Here is a 16,240-nt window from a genome sequence, read left to right on the forward strand (position 1 = left end):
TGGTTTGTCATGGTTTCAGTTTCCAAACAGGTGACTTCACTCTCCTGCTAATAACAGGAACTTGAACCAAACAAAATAATTAGTTTTGAGTCTGTTTGGTGTGCTTATGTCTCAGTGAATCTAAGTATGACACTCATTTATTATTAGTGGCTTTTGTGAGAACACTCTGTGTTTAACAAACCTTGACAGTGTGTTAGCTCGTTAGCTAGGCTAAGCTAACACGTGTGTGATCTCTGTGTGGTACCTGTTTGTGTCAGGCATGGGAGTGGAAGATCGCTTTATCTCCTCCTGACCAGAGGATTCATCAGGAACAACAGAAGCCTCCACTACACAAGACAGACTCAGGCTCTCTCCTGAGATGGCACTGCCATCTAGTGGTGGTTGGTCAGTACTACCACGTGACAACAAACGAGTCCCAAACAGAATGAATAACGAAAGTGGATGAGGAAACGTTTTCAATTGCATTTCTGTTTCACAGATAAAGATGTGAAGTGAGCACAGATGTGTATGTAGCGTACAGTAGGTGAACTTGCAGAAAATAGAGAGCTTTACCTCTGGGAAGAGAGAGAGGGACTTAGGAGCACTGGTGCCTCAGAGGAAGTGTCTGTCACAGGACTGTCCTCATACAAACACGCACTATTACTGTACACACACACACACACACACACACACACACACACACACACACAAACTAGGGGTCAAGAGGATCTCACAACCTCTTTTCAAATAGCTTCCACAAGCCTACTGTGTTTCTGTCTGTTGCTATGGGGGAGAAAAAACAGTTGGTGGCCCCATGCTGTCTTTATCGCTCTTATTCCCTGAGCTTGTTGTGCCATGCCAAGCCTGATGAGTGATGCAACGGCACTACTCATATCACCAGACATAAATCCCATTACAGCATGCCGCTATGGGAAATGATCAAGCAAGCATTCTCCATAATGAAAAGGCTGCTCTTGATCAAGTTGGAAGTGAACATTTCCCACAGAGGAGTCTTTCTCTCTCTCTCTCTCTCTCTCTCTCTCTGATGCACACTCTCTCTCTCTCTTTCTCTCTCCATCCCACCCTTTCTCTGTCTGTCGCTCTCTTTCTTGACTTTGACTTTTGAGCATTAACATGATGTACCTGTCAGCGGCTGGCTCTGTGGTCTGGTCAGACCATTCGCAGAGGGCCAGAGCCAAGTGTTCTGGCTCAGCGCTGCTGGCAGAGCCTGGGAGAGAGGGGGAATTGTGGGTAATCTCCTCCGAGGCCTGGACACAGTCCCCGGCTGACGTCGTCTCCTCCTTGGCCTCAGCCTCCTCCGTAGCCTGGCCGTTACATAACGGGAGCAGGGTCTCTGTGGCGCTCTTGTCTGAAGGCTCCTCTCTCTTTTTTTAGGGAGGAGAAGGATTGGGGGGGTGGGGGTGGTGGTGGGGGGGTTACACATGAAGGTCACTTACTGCTAGTGGTGCGTTTGGTGCCATGACTACCGTGACTGGAAGTCTGAAGTTTGAGAGTCTATCAAACGTGAGTCACAAGGCCAAAGCACTCTGCAAACCTCAGCAAAAGTGTGCGTGTGTGTGTGTGTGTGTGTGTGTGTGTGTGTGTGTGTGTGTGTGTGTGTGTCAGAACGGCGTTCTGCATCACTTCTGCATCAGCTCTGCGCACACACACCACATGGCGCTGTGGAAAGTTTGCTCTGACCTTAAGACCTGGGAACATGCTGGGGAGGTGCATGGCAGTGCTGGAGGTTGAACTTTTTAATGGAAGATATGACATCCAGTGCTATTCATCTGACAGTGCTCGTTCACCCTGCTCAGTCAGAGTGTGGATTATTGTGTCTTTGGATTCCTCCAAGAGTTCTCATTCATTAGTGTATGTGAGAGAGAGAGACAGTGTGTGTGAGTGTGTGTGTGTGTGTGTGTGTGTGTGTGTACATTCATGTGTCCGCTAATAGTTTCTTATTCATTAGTCTGTGCAGCTCACAAGTGTGTGTGTGTGTGTGTGTGTGTGTGTGAGAGAGAGAGAGAGAGAGAGAGAGAGAGAGAGAGAGAGAGAGAAAGACAGTGTGTGTGAGTGTGTGTGTGTGCACGCATGCATGTGTCCGTGGATGGGTTCTTATTCATTAGTCTCACAAGTGTGTGTGTGTGTGTGTGTGTGTGTGTGTGTGTGTGTGTGTGTGTGTGTGTGTGTGTGTGTGTGTGTGTGTGTATGTGTGTGCTGATAGGGTTATGCTTTCTCAGAGAGAGTTCATTACCTGCCCTGTCCATGCTCTGACTCTGTCTCCCTACAGGAATTACATCGGAGGAGAGAAAGACAAAAGAACAGGAAAAGGAAATGACATAGAAGAAAACGGAGAAAGAGGACAAGAGAAGGAAGAGTCTTACCAGAAGCATCTTTATTATAGTTAAGGTATAGTGACTATATGGAAACCCCATGCAGCTATAGGAAGGTGCTATGGATGTACAGTTTATATCAGTGTACTATCAGTAAAAGGAAAGAACAGAGAATAGTGAAACCAAGGCATGTAAAATAAAGAGAAATCAAATCAAACAGAGGATAATCTAAATGATCAGTTAATTCACCAAACAGTAGATGCACATGCATTCAGTCTGAACTCTGCTAAGAATCCAAAAGGCTGCTTCAGCAGGATGACTAGTTGCATTGCACAGTGTGGGGTGGTACACTTGGCCATTTTCTGGTCAGCAAAGGTCTATTAACACTCACGTCTACAAGGCAGGGACACTAGTGAACTATCATGACCATCATCATCATCATCATCATCATCATCCTCATCATCATCACCACCATCATCATCATCATCATCATCATCACCCACCATGTTCACAACAGAAGCAGAGTGGGTTTGAGCACAAAGTTCCTGTGGAAGCTGAGTGCTGGGAGAGGTTAGTGGTGGAGGGTGTTGGAGGTGTGTGTGTGTGTGTGTGTGTGTGTGTGTGTGTGTGTGTGTGTGTGGTGGAGGGGTTCGGTTCTGCGTTCCTTCAGCGCGAGCAGAGCAGCTCCTGCTCTGTGTCAGCCTGACTGGCTAAACGCTCCTGGCACAGGGAACAGACCTGGTGCTGGGCCTGCTACAGTCTTCCTGCCTGACCCTCAGCACTCCCCGCTTTATAAACACCAACGCCTCAGAGCTCAGGACCAGCGGACACACACACACACACACACACACACACACACACACACACACACACACACACACACACACACACACACAACACACACACACACACACACAAACACACACACACACACACAGACTCACTAACATACACATATTCTGTTCAGAGCTGTCCACATATAATCTGACACAGACATGGGCTTTGGCATGTGAGGCAAACTTTGGGAGAGCTGTGTGTGAGGGTGTCCACTCCAGTCCACTCCAATCCACTCCAATCCACCCGCGTGCCATCTATCCCCACTAACATATCACATCCAGTCATTTCCTGTGGAGCTGCCACCACGCTGCACACACTAACACTGTCTGTTCTCCATAGTTCAACACTAAGAGTGTGTGTGTGTGTGTGTGTGTGCGTGTGTGTGTGTGTGTGTGTATGTGTGTGTGTGTGTAAATTTGTTCTGTGGCAAAGAGTCGCTTCCCAAGGCAGTTGTTTGGCATCTCGTGTGTGTGTCATGGCAACATTTGAATTGAGCTGTTCCCAGTGAACATTCTCCAAACTATTTGGATTAGCCAGTCTAGAGAGTTGCAGCATTTAAGGTGGGGGGGGCGGGGGTATCACAAACACTCAGCTTGCGCACAAGAAACTCACACACACACACACACACACACACACACACACACACACACACACACAAAATGATAGTCTCTTGACGCATCAACATCAACAAGTGCAGCAGTGCAGCGTGCCGTGCCAGTCACTCTCATACGGAAAAACAAATTGATGTGCAGCAAAAAAAATGTGGTGTTTTATTTTAGTCTTTATGTGACAGGATATCAGTCACACACACACACACACACACACACACACACACACACACACCCACACACACACACGCGCGCACACACACACACACACACACACACACACACACACACACACACACACACAGTGATAGGCACACAGAGAGAGAGAGAGAAGACTACTGGACATTGAGGGTGCGCGCCGACACCCCGTGGTGCCAGTCTCTCAGCTTGTTGTATTTGGGGGCGGCGGCCTGCGCGTTCACCTTGTTCACCCTGGTGACCACATGGACAGGCGGACGAGCAGGAAAGTGAAGGAGTGAACAGGGAGAAGAAGAGGAGAAAGAGAGAGAGAGAGAGAGAGAGTTGGAAAGAGTGAAGAGACGAATTAGTGCCACTGTTTACTGAGCACCAAAATAAATTGTGACCACACACACACACACACACACACACACACACACACACACACACACAAATGCAAAAATCAACACATCATCAATCATTTCTGAATGATACATTTCCTGTGTAATCAACTGCTCAGTAATAACAAAAGCAGACGTACATCAGCTGTGGTCAGCTGTAATAGGCCATGCCTTCACTTCACTCAACATGCAAACACACACACACACACACACACACATGGTGTGTGCACGAGACCATGGGTCCATCATACCTGCTATTTATGACGTGAGGACATGATGCATAGTCACACCAACACCAATAACAACACCGCAGTCATGACAACACCATCACAGCACACCACCACAGAAGCGTAGCAGGGGATGTGGATCTGAGACACTGACACTCATCACTGGGCAAATAGCCACTGACTGGACGGTTGTGTCGTGTCTGTAATAAAGCTATTGCATGGCAGACCACTGCCGTGCATGAGTGACCCTAACATGAAGGGAACTTCAGTGACAGTGATTGAAGGTTTCGTGGTTTGGTTCCCTCTTTTTCCGCATCAGTTAAAGTAACATGTGTTTTCCGAGGAATGTCTGTTTTGGAGATGGGAACTGAGAAGTCTCCAAACTGTGTTGTCCTCAACAGTTGTCCTCTTGCAAGAACTGCTGTTTGATCCGAAACACAACACACTGGGTGTACAGTGCGGTATGTGTGGTCCCTCTACCCCGGCGACGCCACACACGGGTCCGGATGAGGCTCGTTTTCTCTATACGCTATAATTGCGCAGATTTTCCTTCTACACAAGCCTCTCTCTCTTTATCCCTCACGTGTGTAATCAGCCAACTGCCCGGCCGGAAGACACAATGGAAGCCGCTCTCACGGCTGAGAGCTGACCTCGTGTGGGACTGAGACATGTGTGACACTCACTGCAAAAAAAAACACAGCAGACTGCTAGTCATCTGCATCATGCACATGCACACACACACACACACACACACACACACACACACACACACATGTACTGTAAGGGCCTGTGCTCAATCATGGCTAATCCCCCTCATCTTGAAGTACTTCTGCATGTATGTATGTATGTATGCATGTGTGTGTGTGTGTGTGTGTGTGTGTGTGTGTGTGTGTGTGTGTGTGTGTGTTTGTTGGCTAATTGAGGGCTTTTTTTTAGAAGTGGCCCCCTCCAATTTGGTGTTCAACTAAGCATGGAGGAAGTTTACGGCATCGGAGGAGGATTTTTTTTTCCGGCGGATAAACAAGGAATGGAGATAATGAATGCCCCATGTGATACAGCACACCAAAATCACAGGGTGTCCCGCTCCACTGGGGGCCTCCCGTCACCCAAATAGAAACGGTAACAACAGCCACATTACGTCTGTGCGAAACCGAGAGAGAGAGAGAAACAGACCACCACGTCTGCGGCCACTACAGAGCAGGCAAACAGGCAGAAAATTGTTACTCACTTTGTCTTTTTCTCAGCGTCCACAGCCTCCTGTGTTGGCTCTGAGGGGGGAAATGCAAAATGCAATTTGGTTTTTAGAAGAAAAAAAAACTACTAGCAAAAAAGAAAATAAAAAATATAATTTTTTCCCCTCTTTTCATTGAAATGTTGCAACAGGCTGCGTGCCCAAGAGCTGCTACTGCAAAACAGAACGGCATGTCAAGAGCCTGAATCGCTCATCTGTCCAACGCTAACACAGCAGCACTTTACCAAAACAGAGGAAAACAGAGGCCGTGCACACTGCTCTCTCTCTCTCTCTCTCTCTCTCTCTCTCTCTCTCTCTCTCTCTGCTACCACCCCACATCTGCTGTGAGGTACTCTAAGGTCACACTAAGGATGCAGTAAAACAGTGTGAGGTGGCACACTAAGACAGTAGTGACTGTAGTCTCTAGTCTATTTTTGTACATGTACAACATGACTTAGAGGACTATTATCAAGTAGCTCCAATTCAGCTGCCAAAACATTTCAGAGACGTCAGAATACTACAGACACGTATAGTAAATTGTGCTTGCAACTAACTACCTACTACAGACAAGTGAAAAATAAAAATCTCTTTCCTTATTTCTACTATTTCTAGAGGCCTTTGGCCTTTGTCACATTATATACTTCCAGACGGAACTAATTGTTACAACTTCATGCATACTCCCAATGAATTTCCTAATTCTCATGCAGATTCCTAGAGATTTGGAAGTCTAATGTCTCAAAAGGCTTGGGCCTGTATCAGAGCATGCAATGCAGGCCGGGGAAGGGACAGGCCCTTTGCTGGCCTCTGGATGGTGAGGCTCTCACCGTTCTCTGTGCCGGTGATCTGGGCGAGGATGCGGAAGGAGCGGGACTGCGAGGTGCCCGTGCGTGGACGCCAGTCCTCAGTGTCCTCCATGATGCGTTTCCTGCTGGCGTCACTGTGAGAGGGGACGTGGTAGAATCCGATATCCGTCTCGATGATCGGCCTTCTAGGGACTCTGCATGGGCAGCACACAAAGACAACCATCAGACCACAGGCACATCATTCAGAGGCCCTTCATTATAAGCATAACATCAAGGACATTATGTAAGTTTCACTCATGCAAAACAAACCAAAAAAACAGATCAACTTGAAATGGGAGGATTACATTGTGTATGCTCCATGATGAACGCCAAACATACATAAGTTAATTATATTTATGTAATAATAATTAATTGTGCATAATTAGATTTGTGTTAAACATAATGGCAAACCAAAAACTTTGAGAGAAACTTGTAATTTGTTACAAACGAGTGGAATACACAGCACTGTGAAGCTAGGAGGAAACATAGCTACTGTTATGAAAAATAAAATTGTTTCCGTTCTATATATGCTGAGTGCTGTCACTCATCACAATCACACAACTGTGGAATTGCCTCAACAAAAGTAGGGGTTAGAGTTAGACATTAGGATCTTTCTTGGTTGTGCCATGACAGCAGTTATGTATTTTGTTGTTCTTTAAGGAAAAACAGCATTAGTGAAATACTAGCACACTCAGCATGGTGTGAATGTAAAGGAGTGTGGTGAATACACTGCTACTAACACACACAGTTAGCAGAAAAAAACTTTTGCTACATTTCAGCATATTTCTATTTTCCCAGTTTACCTTGTGGGGGGAGCTTTTCTAGAGGGTAAAAATGACAGGAAATTGGACAAATGAGTATAAGGGCCATATCGACCACCATAGATAAGGGAAAACGAATATCAGGCTACAATAGATGTTCACAAATCTGCCAGGGCAATTTACTTACTTTAAGATACTCTGGGGTCCACTAATGCATTGTTTTATGGAGAAAAAAGACAAGCACACACAAACAAATTTGAATGAAATGTTTTTAGACTTATAGGGAAATATAACACTGAACTATACACTGTATACTGTAAAACTCAAACTGTAGAAAACACTGTTAGTACAATCCACCAACATGTTTAGCTTCTAACTAAATTATCATTATGTATTAGTTGTTTGTAACCAAGGTACCATGTAATCAAGGTCATATTTCCAACTCAAGACAATTACTATGACCAAAAATGCTATTATGCATGACTTTTATTAACATCTGAAATGACACATTTTTCTAAAACAAACAACTTTAGTATTTCCTTCTCTGGCCACATGAGGGCGCTGTTTGCTCTCTAAAGTAAGTCTCTCTGATTAGCCATTGAGCCACTACAGAGAACAGCTGCTGCTCTCTTTATCCCTGCTGACGTGTATACCTCTAAGTGTTGCACCTATTGTATATCAGCTCAAGCACCAAGCCACAGCTCAATCTTGTTGAATCAGCCTCTCAGATTTCTGTTTCACATTACGTGAAAGGTTACGCATAGTGGCAGTTCTTGGTAAACAACAGACACAATTGCCAAAAGCCCAAACACTTCCACAGAGAGATTTTTAACACACTTTAAGGCAGGGTTTTTTTTACATATTATTCAGGACTATATTGTTTAAGCTTAAGCACTTGAAAAAACTAAACTGATTAACTCACAATACACTCTCAGCATGTGAAAAACTAATGATAATAATATGCACTCTACAATCCAACCAGTATAGTCATACTATTTCATACTATTGTATATTCTCTAAATTGCAGTTGGCCTTCCTATCTCTGCCCAAAAATTTGTGTTTTTGTGAATCAAAATAAATATATTGAGATAAACACAAAATAGCCACAGAGAAAGCAGCCATTGAGCAACTTCTCTTCTCATTCTATGTTTTCCAGCCGTAATGTGACAGTCTGCAGTGGAGTATACCACATATATGCTGCTGTATCTGATAGCAGAGTCCTGGGAACCATGGGAAATGAAATGCAGGAGGAAGTTGGCATTCGGAACATTCCAAAGGAACCACCCCCCCCCCCCCCCCCCACTCACCACGTCCAGCGCCACACACTCTCTGTCAGGTGGCGACAGGAGATATGCTGATCAGCTGTCAATAAATTAGCCAAGTTGGTTTGGCCTTTGTGCATTAGTGTGTGTGTGTGTGTGTGTGTGTGTGTGTGTGTATGTGTGTGTGTGTGTGTGTGTGTGTGTGTGTTCTTGTATGTCTGTGAATGTGTGTGTGTGTCTGTGGATGCATGAGTGTGTGTGTGTGTGTGAGTGTGTATGTGTGTGTGTGTGTGTGTGTGTGTGTGTGTGTGTGTGTGTGTGTGTGTGTGTGTGTGTGTGTGAGTGTGTGTGAGTGTGCATTAGTGTTCATATGAGCGCTCAAATCCTAATACACTTACAGCACAATATCAGAGGGTAAATGGCTCAGATAGGCTCCTTAGCGCAACATGAATCTCTCACAGGTCTGCAGTCACCTGAGACAGACCTTCCCACCCCCTGACCTTCATGTGCAATGACGATCAATACACTTCTGCAAGGCACTAGGCCTACTGTTCAATAGAACACACAGTACACCACCACACACAACACTGACGTCACAGAAGAGACATTTGCATGCTCGCAATACTAACTTTGTCACTGCAGCCTCCTACGGGATTGAAAGCAAAAAGGAGAAGAAAGAGATGAATTCAGAGACAGATGTTCAGAGACAGATGTTGCAAAGTGACAGTGAGAAAGGTGACAGTTTCGTAACAGATAACAGCGGGCTGTCATATCAGTGTCACCATAAAGCCCCTTGGAGACTGAAACAAACACACAAACACACACACACACACACACACATGCAGAGAGCACATGCACATGCAGAGAGACCGTACCTGATGTTCCAGCTATGACTGTACATCTGATCTGCATCTTTAACATGAGCATGCACCAAGTGTGCAGTGTGTGTGTGTGTGTGTGTGTGTGTGTGTGTTGTGTGTTGTGTGTGTGTGTGTGTGTGTGTGTGTGTGTGTGTGTGTGTGTGTGTGTGTGAGTCTGTGTCTGTGCGTGGGTGTATGGCCGTGTCATGCCAAGCGACGGAGAGTTTATTGAGAATGTGGTCGTTTACACGGGTCCAGGGGTCAGCCACAGGTCCCCCATAGGTGGCTTTCTGGTAAAAGCAGCAGGGGGGTGACACATGAAATGTGTGCTGCTGTTCTCCACACATGCTTCATGCCACGCTGGCTGAGCGGGACCCCGGGGGTTAAAAATGTGGGTGGAGCTGGGAGGAGACTCACCGAACGAGACGAGTCTCGCTCCCCCAGAGCCCAAACGGACGACACATCCAATGAATTATAAGGAAACACAGGAGCGGCCAGCATCTCATTATGGTCAAAAGGCCAACAGCATTTCCCTCCCCAAGGAGAGCAGGGGGAGCAGGGAACAGAGGTCATCTGGCAGATCCCTTTTTCTGGAATCGTGAGAATACATTTCCCAAGGAAGAGGGGAGGTGGGGAGAGATATTTTGATAAGAGAGCAAGAGGTACCCCCTTTCCATCACATCTGCAAATCAAAGAGCAAGAGAGAGAGGGGGGGGGGGGGCGTACAAAGTGAGTGAGCATCATTTGTTTCCAATTAGGCTCCTCTGTCTCCTGAATTCATGGAAAACCACCGTGCTGTCATGGAGACAGACAGATGCCTGAGCCGGCTCCGGTGTCATCCCCGGTAGCAAGTGTGAAGTGCAACTCAAGCGGTTTATCCGTGTTCTCCGCGATTGTCAGATCAAACTCACCTCAGGGCCTAACCATTTTTCCCTGGCCGCTGTGAGATTTGACCGGGCGCCTGACCACAGCACTTTAAACCTATTAAAGATGACCTGACAGTGTGGCATGTCCCTACAGAGCCGTTCTCGCGTCCCAATGAAGAGTATATATTACATTTTTACAGTCTACCACTTAAGTTCAACAGCTGCATGACATTAAGGCCCACTAACAGTCAAAGGCCATGAAGATTCCTCCTCACACACAAAGAAGGGAGGAGGGGGGGCATGGGGGGGGGGGGTGCGTTTGCTATTACTGCCTGACGGGTACCCTTTCCCTCATTAGAAGAGCGTCACCCACAAGTAAAGCTGTGGTTTCTGAGTGTGCCCAGCTAGCTGTGAGCGCGGTGCGCCCGCAAATCGATTTCCATCCCGACTTATTTATAAAAGCCCTTAAATACAAACAGCGATGGGGCCACAAATTTGCACAAATTCACCGAGCCTTAATTTAAGCCAGAGCCGCTCTAGAAAAAACATGGCGCATGTCTACACACCAAGGGGAGAGAGAGAGAGAGAGAGAGAGAGAGAGAGAGAGAGAGAGAGAGAGAGAGAGAGAGAGAGAGAGAGAGAGAGAGAGAGAGAGAGAGAGAGAAAGAACAACACCCTCAGAGCTTCAAGCTTAGCCAGGACATTTCAAGGGCTCAGCAACTGGATCCAGGATGTCTTTGTCCAACTCCACTGTGCCTTGCCAGGAAAGGCAAAGGTGTGAAATGCCAGTGGCTGTATATCACCAGGTGGTGGTGACTGTTAGAAAGGGGAGCCCAGCCACACCATTTACCAAAACAGACAGAAAGGGGGGAAGAAAGAATGGAACAGAGAGAAGGGGAGAAAAGGAGTGAACACAATTAGGAGAGGTGCGTCTGAAATTTGGACAGATGATGGCCCCAATGTTAACTTTAGGAGAGGCTTCACAGCATAAGAGTGAAGGGGGGGGGGGTGGCAGCATAAAAAGCCGCCCCGATTGGACTGCAACATACCAGCAAAGCCCCGGGCACTCTAAATATAAACACACACGTCAAACACTCCTCCTCGCGTGCTGGGTTTCACTACAGCCACCTCTCCAACTGATAAACACACACACACAGACACGTGAATGCATACACAAACACACACACTCAGAAACCCCCATACACATCCCCACACACACATCCCCACATGCACACACAGACATACACACTTAGAAACCCCCATACACATCCCTACACACACACACACACACACACACACACACACACACACACACACACACACACACACAAACACACACACACACAAACACACATTCACATACACACGCACGGAAACATGAGATGTAGGGATAGAGTGAAAGTGTGTGCGTATTGTGTGTGTGTGTGTGTGTGTGTGTGTGTGTGTGTGTGTGTGTATGATAGATCGTACATCCAGGTTATCAGAAACCACAGCAGTGTGAGAAAGATACAGCCCTGCATCTCGTCATCTGAGTGTGCTGATGGCATGTGCACTATGCGGCGCCGCGCGCCATTAATCATTTTCCTTTGCGCAAGACGATACCGACGTGTGTCATTAGGGCGCAAAGGCACTCGGCAGAAAACAAACACTAGTGTGAGAGAGCGCTCCACCAAAGAGGCCCTTTAATTTGAAGCGCGTCGGAGTACAGCGAGGTAGTAAAATAAGCCGTAACTCTCCTCTCTCCCTCTCCGAGACTTAAGGAATTTTTTTTTCCCCTCCACGGGAAAAACTCATTTCCATCATCGTGACACATCCAGTGTGGGGCTGCTCCCCTGTGCTTTTGTGTTTAAATAAGCTGTGCGTGTCGGCCAAGAGCACTCGCACCGCACCACAAACAAACTAACGATTTGTCTCTCATCTGACAGATCAGAGTTTTAAGTAAACTGTTGTGTGGGCTGACATGGGCCCACGAGAGGGACGTTGGGTAATGAGATCGCATACTCCGTCTCAGAGCAAACTGTTTTTTATTTCTCCCTATCTAAGCTGTTGAGGCTGAGGTATGGTAGTGAGAGCTCTGGGGTGTACATCATAGGAACATGTACATGTAGGTCACTTTCGGTGGCATACCTCTGGAAGCACACTTCCCTTGCAGCTACAGGTAGCAGGGCAACTATGTACATTACAGCCCCCAGGCCAACGTCCTTTACCCCATAAAAACAACTCTGTGTTAACACTACAGTAACATTTCACATGGGATACCACAAAGCAAAACAAACCAATGTAAAGGGGAAGGAGCGCTCAATGGTGTCATTGATCGCATCGGCCTGTGAGCTCCCTTGTTTCCGGAACAGTGAATGTACAGCAAAAAAATGTGTAGGAGCTAAATAACAGTCTTTGTTTGGTGTGTGTGTGTGTGTGTGTGTGTGTGTGTGTGTGTGTGTGTGTGCATGCATGTTTCTATGTGCACTACGCAACCCCCTCCCTCTTGTTGTAGAACTGGATGCCAACACAGTGACGAAACGTGTCCTCAAGCATCCGAAACTCCCATGCAACCTCACGCATGGGGAGAGACCATGCCAGAGCACCAACCAACCAGCTAGGGCCTCTCTCCTCCGTGAGAGAGAGGCATGATGGGCTATGAGCTGTGGAATTATGGGTTACGGTGGAGATGTCAGTGTGAGTGTGAGCATGGGTGGGGGGTGAGTACATGGGAAGGGAGGGGGAGGTGGGTGGGGGGGGGGACTCACCCATTGAGCTGCAAGGGCTCCCCTTGACCGTCCAGCAGTGCCCGTCTCTGGCCCATGGCCACCTCGCAGGCGTTGTCGTCAGAGTAGAGGTTGATGGGCGTGTTGTAGACTGATGAGTGAGGGACGGAGGGGGACGGAGAGGGCGGGGGAGGGGGCGCCGGGGCGCCGCGGCCGGGGCTGGGCCTGGCACTGATGGGGGTGGGGGTGGTGTGTGGAGGGGAGTGTGTAGGGGGAGGGTGGGCACAGGTGGCGGGGGTGAAGGCAGATGAGGCGGAGGGGATGGAGGCCACAGGCGGTGCCCAGACCGGGGGTTTAGCCGACTCCCCGCCACCAACCAGGCCACCACCAAAAAGCCTGGAGCTTTTGGTGAAGGCCGGGGCGGCCGCGCCTGAGCCGGAGGGGTCGGTGGGGTGGGGCGGGTGGTTTATGGGGACGGGCTTGAGGATCTCGGATGGCTCCTCCTAGAGGTGAGGAGGACAACATGCAGGAGAATGGCACACCAACACACCAGGGCACACACACATGCAACACTGATGCTTCCAACGTCTCTGTGCTGTAATGAAGCATTTATTCCCTCCACTGACATTGTACTGAGCAAAACCAAGCCCGCTCTGGATTACATCCTGCTGCAGAATGACTTCTTGGACCAAATGAAATTTGGACTTTGAGGCTCTTTATCACTGGCCAAAATAAACAATGCATTTACAATGTAATTGCTGGTAATTAGTTTGAGGGAGCATCAGTGGTCTGGTCTAACTCAAAAGTCTGATATGGAGCATTCAGGTGATCAAATGATGTATAATGTCAAAATGGGTAAAAATAATGGTTGTCTTGTTAATCTACTGTCCCAGCATGCAACTCTTCAAGCATTTCACACACTTTACAACTGTGTCTCCAAGGGGTTCATGGCCATGCAGGTATACATTTCATACTTATAACACTAAACACACATCAACACATTTCATTCCACTATGGGATCTGTCAGTTCTTGCACGTTGGCACGTTGTGCTTAATGAAATGCATATCAGACACTGAATGTATGCCATACATATAGGGTATGCTGTATACTATTTCAAAAGGGCTTCTGATCATTTGCAGGTGGGAATGTAACAGTAGAGTCCATACCTTTATCACGCCAGCTGGTTTGGGAAGACTGGATGCTCTGTGGAAACAAAGAAGCAGTCTGTCAGTGCCATTTCAGGTTATTTTGATTCTTCTGATGGGATAACAGGATTCTTACAGGCTGTGACAGTGTGTGAGTGCAAATAGTCACCCAAATAAGCATGTATGAGCACACATGAACATTTATAGACATACAGATGCATTGATGTGTGGGTCTATATGCAATTTGGATCCATGTTGTTTCACTGGTGTACACTAAATATGCATTGACATTAGCAATTACAAACCACAGGATGATTACTGTATGAAAGTATTTAGGACTATTGCTGTGAAAGTATTTAGGACCTTGCTGTGTCCTACTAGCAACACCATGGCAACAGTAGTGACTGAACCAGCTGAAGCCATTATTTTAACAAAAAACTAAATAGCAACAAAACCAAATATGTTTTAAAAAAAAGTTTTAGCTAAGCTAATGAACACACACACACAGGGTGTTGGTGTTTGTAGAATGTGTTTAGATATATGCATTTGTACCTTCCCCAGCTATCTACAGTAAGTGTTGAACAAACTGAAGTTAATGGTGCAGGTAAAAAGCTTGGCGGTTACAGTAATTTTAAGCTGAGGTCTGGCAATTGAACTACGAGCAATAATACCCGTACCAAGACCCACACTGAGGTAGGGAGAACGTACAGCGTAATGTTATGCAGACTACCAAATATTCTAGAAACTGTGTTTCTTCAAATTGACAGGTAGAAAATGCAAAGTGAAAACATGCAGTATGTGTTTTATACACCGGCAGCAAAGCCCTTCTTTCATGTAAGGCAGACAGACTTGCTCAGAGTTGCTGGTCCAGGAAACTCGAGCTTTGGACTTAAGGCCACACACTGTATTAATTACCAGTTGTTTAAGGCCCATTAAAGCTCTACTATCTGATACCCTTGGTGCATATGCCCTGAAGAGATCCTTGCTGCCATGTGAGACCCCTCTAAATGTCCACGTGGAGATTCCTCTGAGATTAAGCCTCCTTCTAGAACATTCCTCATCGTCCTGTCTGCTTCTAGAACGATCACTCCACCTCCGCCTCTGCCAAGTTTTGCTACCAGCTCCTTCCAGAAGGAATCCACTCAGTTTCTGGGCATAGAATATTTACTTGGGCAAGGATCATGCAAAGATCTAGAGGGGGGGGGGGGGGTCTATGGAATGGACCCACAAATCCAGCAGGTCCAATCCTGAGTCATCTTTCTGCTATCTGGGTCTATATTCAGCACACATTTATCAATGTCGACCCGAGGCCAAAGAAAATACCTAAATTTCCATCATTCCTTGTACAAATTGCAAACCTAACCTACGACATTCCTCTTACAAGTGCAAATTGAACCTGTGACCTTGGTAAAGTATACATGATGTTCTAACTGTTGTGCTACTGGTGTGACAGCTCAATAACGATTCAATCACTTGTGTCAATAATGGGCAGACTTAAACACACACTCACAAAGTCCAGGTGAGGCGACACCTGCGCAGCTCATCTGACATATGGAGCCTTAACTCTCTCCCTTCGGCATTACACAGCATATAAATAAGCAGAAGCAATACCCTTTGCACACACGCGATCTCACTAGCTGACGGACCCCCACTCCTCTCCCACACATAAATCTCCTACCTGACTGTGTGATCTGTGAATTTATTAGGCATATCATGAGACAGCTAGCTAGAGGTAAGGGAGAAGAGGAGGTTGGGGGGGGAGGGGGGGGCGTTGTGGAGTGTTTGAGGTGGGAGACGTGCGTCGGGAAGCTAAGAGTAATGACTCCGGAGCCGCACCGTGACACGCTCTCAGCTTCCACGGATCATAACACGCTGAATCAATAACCCCTCGAACGGGACCGGGATGGGGATGGGGATGTGGCGGCTGGATCCTCTTTCCCACCACCAATGACCTCATCGCCCACGGTACTACGGGAATGGGGGTGGGGGTGGGGGAGAGCAGCTT

The 16,240-nt window shown here is 47.0% G+C and overlaps 1 protein-coding gene across 6 annotated transcripts in view; it reads right to left on the reverse strand.

Moving 5' to 3' along the window:
- The window catches only part of pdlim5a (PDZ and LIM domain 5a), a 66,311-nt gene that overhangs the window by 18,601 nt on the left and 31,470 nt on the right, over positions 1–16,240 (reverse strand). For 4 of the 6 annotated variants that reach the window (XM_076269720.1, XM_076269715.1, XM_076269716.1 and 1 more), the window contains exons 4-12: positions 14,257–14,293; positions 13,132–13,592; positions 6,618–6,790; positions 5,791–5,830; positions 4,097–4,189; positions 2,234–2,263; positions 1,123–1,362; positions 553–642; positions 245–391 (exon numbers count right to left, since the gene is read on the reverse strand). In XM_076269720.1, coding sequence (XP_076125835.1) covers positions 245–391; positions 553–642; positions 1,123–1,362; positions 2,234–2,263; positions 4,097–4,189; positions 5,791–5,830; positions 6,618–6,790; positions 13,132–13,592; positions 14,257–14,293 — 1,311 coding nt within the window. Of the gene's footprint in view, positions 1–244; positions 392–552; positions 643–1,122; positions 1,363–2,233; positions 2,264–4,096; positions 4,190–5,790; positions 5,831–6,617; positions 6,791–7,438; positions 7,457–7,583; positions 7,605–9,287; positions 9,305–13,131; positions 13,593–14,256; positions 14,294–16,240 lie in introns of all 6 variants that reach the window. The other 2 variants (XM_076269721.1, XM_076269719.1) reach the window with 2 other exon arrangements.

This window comes from Alosa pseudoharengus, unplaced genomic scaffold (genome assembly GCF_046254945.1).
Source record: "Alosa pseudoharengus isolate Yale_2024_CS ecotype anadromous, Long Island Sound unplaced genomic scaffold, YU_APseudo_1.1 YU_APseudo_1.1_scf_6, whole genome shotgun sequence".
Lineage (NCBI taxonomy): Eukaryota > Metazoa > Chordata > Actinopteri > Clupeiformes > Clupeidae > Alosa > Alosa pseudoharengus.